Genomic DNA, 3864 nt, shown 5'->3' with positions numbered 1-3864 from the left:
GAATGTGGCATTTGCTTCCACCCTTCCAGTGGGATTCTTTTTGTTCCTCAAACTCTCCTCACTTCTTGGTCACTCCCCCTACGGGTAGGTGGCCCGCGTTTCTGCCTCGACTTCTCACTGACAGCTTTCACCAAGTGTCGATTATCTTCTTCCTCTTCTGCTACTTCCTTTTTGTTCTCCAGATCCAGACTTCACATGTCCTTGGGGAAGGGTGAAGCTCTGAGCTGGATCATAAGGGGAAACAGAGAAGGGTACCAACAGGCTTTCAACGAGACTTTGGAGTCTGAACCTGGTTTCCAGTATTAAAGTTAACAGCTGTGTGAGTTAGGGCAAGTTGCTTCCGTTCTCTGGTGTGTGGTTTCCTCATTAGTTGGAAATAAAAGCACTCACTTCAGTGGACTGTTGTAAAGTGTAAATGAGATGATGAGTTTGAAGCACAGGGCCAGGCACCAGTGTAAACTTGATACGTTTTGTTGTTCAGTTATGAGTCGTGTCCAGTTCTTTGTGACCCCATGGACTGCGGCACACCAGGCTTCCCTGTCCTTAACTGTCTCCAGGAGTTTGCTCAGATTCATGTCCATTGAGTCAGAGATGCTACCTAACCATCATTGCCACTTGCTGATCCTCTCTTCTTAGAGGCTTCACACCATGCTCTTTACATAGAAATTCAGTTCATAAGTTCTAGGCTGGGCCCTGGCCTCCACTTCTAGGGCCTCTGCTGCCCAGTCAGGTACAGGCCCAGGGCAGTGCAGTAGGGTTTCCCTACTGGACTCGAAACCATGGAGTCTATCAGGAACCAGGCTGGGATACCCAACTCTGTCACCTGACTGATTGTGATCCTTGGCAAGTCACGTTCCTTTCTGTGCTTCTGTTTTCTTCTCTGTAAAGTGGAAATTCAGATGTTTCCCTTTGGGCCAGCTGTGTTATGGGGTGTGGTCAGCCCTCCCCAGCCCGGGACTTGCAGGAGGGTCTTGTGAGTGCCTCACTAACCTAATCTGAGGCACACTTCGTGGTGTGGGAGAATGCTGTAGTTGTGACTTCAGGGTGATGGCAGGCGGGCTCCCTGCCGTCCTTCACATCTTCCCATCCTTTCTCTCCAGTGACTACCTGTTTAAGCTGCTTTTGATTGGTGACTCGGGCGTGGGCAAGTCATGCCTGCTCCTACGGTTTGCTGTGAGTAAGAAGCTTCCCATACCATCCATCTAGGGTCCTGGCTGGTGGCCTGAGGGAGGTGGGGCAACAGAGAAGAGTGGTTGCAAGACTCAGGAGACCAGGGATGAAGTGGCAGGACCTGCCCGAAACATATCTGACTGAGCAAGGGCATAGGGCTGGCAGGTTGGGGTGTGAGAACTGGGGCTCAGCAGTGAGGCACTCAGGTGGGGCAGGGAACCAGAGGGAGGTTTTCCAGATGGGCCTCAGACCTGTCTGCTCAGGCCATCTCCCTGGCCCCCGGTCTTCCAGGATGACACATACACAGAGAGCTACATCAGCACCATCGGGGTGGACTTCAAGATCCGAACCATTGAGCTGGACGGCAAAACCATCAAACTTCAGATCGTGAGTGTGGCTGCTCCCAGAGCCCCGGTGCAGAGGCATCTGCCTTCAGAGGGGAGGGGCTCTAGGCACGGAGCCCAGGGCTGACCTGCTCACTCTCCGACTGTCTTGTAGTGGGACACAGCTGGTCAGGAACGGTTCCGGACCATCACTTCCAGCTACTACCGGGGGGCTCACGGCATCATCGTGGTATACGACGTCACAGACCAGGTAGTCCAGGGCTCACTGTCCCCCCTTTGCCTCCTCAGCCTCGGGTCTTTGGCTTTTGCTTCTTTTTACTGTTCCCGTCCTCTCTTCCTCATGCTGCCCGGAAAGGAGACTGTTCCTGGACTTATTTCACAAGGAGGCAAATAACTGCAGAAATGGATCCTCCCCAGGCAGGCCCTGCTGCAGGGCCTTGGCAGAACCAGGCCTCACCTCCCTGTCAAAACTTATTCTAGACCTTCCGGGCACCTCTGTTTGGTGGGTTAGTCAGCTGATTGGTTGCTGTGCTGGGCAAATGGCCTCCTGGGCAAAGACCCTGTGGCGAAGCAGTGGGAGGGGCTTACACAAGGAAGTAAAGGAGCTGTGCGCTCTGGGCCCCGTGCAAGCAGAGTTCTGGGAGCCCAGAGTCTGCTGTGGCAACTTGAGTCACATGTCAGCAGCTGCAGTGGTGATGTTAACAGCGAGAAGCAGTCCTGCCATGCCTTACAGTTCACAGGTTCTGTCACAGCCCTTTGATGCTCATATCATTCCAAAGAGGTCTGGATTATATTCCCATTTCACAGATGAAGAAATGGGTCAGGGTGCTAAGACTTTCTTAGGCCCTGTAGCTGCTCAAGTGGCAGAGCCTGAAAGGCCGTGCCTACTGATTCTACCAGTTTTGTTGTTTTTAAACTTTGTTGCTTAACGGGGGTCAGGCCCTGGGGACATGGAGACACTTACATCAACCCCAGGCCAGGAGGAGTCCCTGCTCCAAGGGGCAGCTGGACTGCAGCTCGCCAGGGACTCGTGCTGCCTCCTGGCCAACAGGCTGTGGGTGAACTGCGCTCCACTCAGGCGGAGGTCACGATGGACCTCTAACTGCCAAATGCTGTGACCTCATTTCAGTTTTTGCCACGATTGACCTCTCGTGGCTTTTAACTGTGTTCTCTTCCCTCTCCTTGAAAAAATGACTGTCTCCAGCTCTCCCACCTCTTGCCGCCCTAGATTCTCTTTTCAGTGACTTTACCGATCCCTCCGGTACTGCTCCCCCACACCCCAGATTTTGTGCTTCCCTACGGCCCCCAGCCTCCTGACCCCCCTGCACAGTGCTGACCGCCTTGTGGTTTGGCTTTTGTTTTGTGTTTACTGCAACGAAACACCCTCACTGTGGACCTCCTCCTCTGTCCTGCACTGTGCTGGCACTGTCTGTGTTAATTCTCACCTTCAGTTTTACCCAGTGAACTAAATGGTGGGGTCCCTGCTTTCCAGATGAGGAAACAGGCTTGGAGATATGTTGAGTTACTTGCCCGTGGTTTCACAGACAGGGAAGGCAAAGCCGGTGTTTGTGAAGCCAGGGTTCTTTGCTTACCAGCACATCCTTGCCTGCCCCTAGCCTGCCTCTGGGCCCCCCACAGAGCTCTGGATGGTCTGCAAAACCTATCGTATCCTGTGCTGGTCTAACTCTGTTCCTGAATCGGCTCCTGCGTCCTCATCTTTATAACAGCAACCCTGTTGGCCTAACCAGAAAACTCTTCCCTCCCCCATCCCAGCAGTCACCGGGCCCCTCTGTTCTCCCCTATCGTCTCTCAAATTTGTCCCCTCATAATAATAGCAGTGATGAGGATAATAGCAGCTCTTGCTAATTAAGCACTTGTTATGAGACAGGCCTGCATTCATTATCTCACGCTCACAACAGCCCCACCGGGAGGTACTGTTTTATTGAAGTGAGGAAACTGAGGTTCAGAGAGATCAGGTGACATATCTAGGGTCATACAGTAAATGGCAGAGGTGAGGCTAAGCCCACGATCGTCTCACTAAATCCTGTGCTCTCGCCTGCCTCATTGCCTGGCTCATCCCAGCCATCCCCCAGTGGGTCTCCGTCTTCTTGCCAGTCTGATCCGGCCTCTGCACTCCTTCCAGGACTGTCTTCCCAGAGCCCGGTGTGCTCCTGCTGCCCCCTTCCTGAGGAAACCTCCACTGGCTCCTGGTTGTCCAAGATTCAGCCAGGCCAGGACCCTCCCCGCTCGGGCCTGCCTCCTCTTCCTCTGCTTCCCTGCCCAGGGCCTGAGTCCCAGCAATTTTCAGCTTTCCCCTCCCCCCAAAGATGCCACACCCCTCCCGTGTTGC

The 3864-nt window shown here is 53.7% G+C and overlaps 1 protein-coding gene across 1 annotated transcript in view; it reads left to right on the top strand.

Moving 5' to 3' along the window:
• Positions 1 to 3864, top strand: part of RAB1B (RAB1B, member RAS oncogene family) — a 7007-nt gene that overhangs the window by 823 nt on the left and 2320 nt on the right. The window contains exons 2-4 of the mRNA XM_010837763.1: positions 1101 to 1173; positions 1462 to 1557; positions 1669 to 1764. Coding sequence (XP_010836065.1) covers positions 1101 to 1173; positions 1462 to 1557; positions 1669 to 1764 — 265 coding nt within the window. The remainder of the gene's footprint in view (positions 1 to 1100; positions 1174 to 1461; positions 1558 to 1668; positions 1765 to 3864) is intronic.

This window comes from Bison bison, unplaced genomic scaffold, assembly GCF_000754665.1.
Source record: "Bison bison bison isolate TAMUID 2011002044 unplaced genomic scaffold, Bison_UMD1.0 scf7180017864080, whole genome shotgun sequence".
NCBI classification, from domain to species: Eukaryota; Metazoa; Chordata; class Mammalia; order Artiodactyla; family Bovidae; genus Bison; species Bison bison.
Note: the sequence above shows the minus strand (reverse complement) of the source record. Positions and strands in the feature narration are given on the sequence as shown.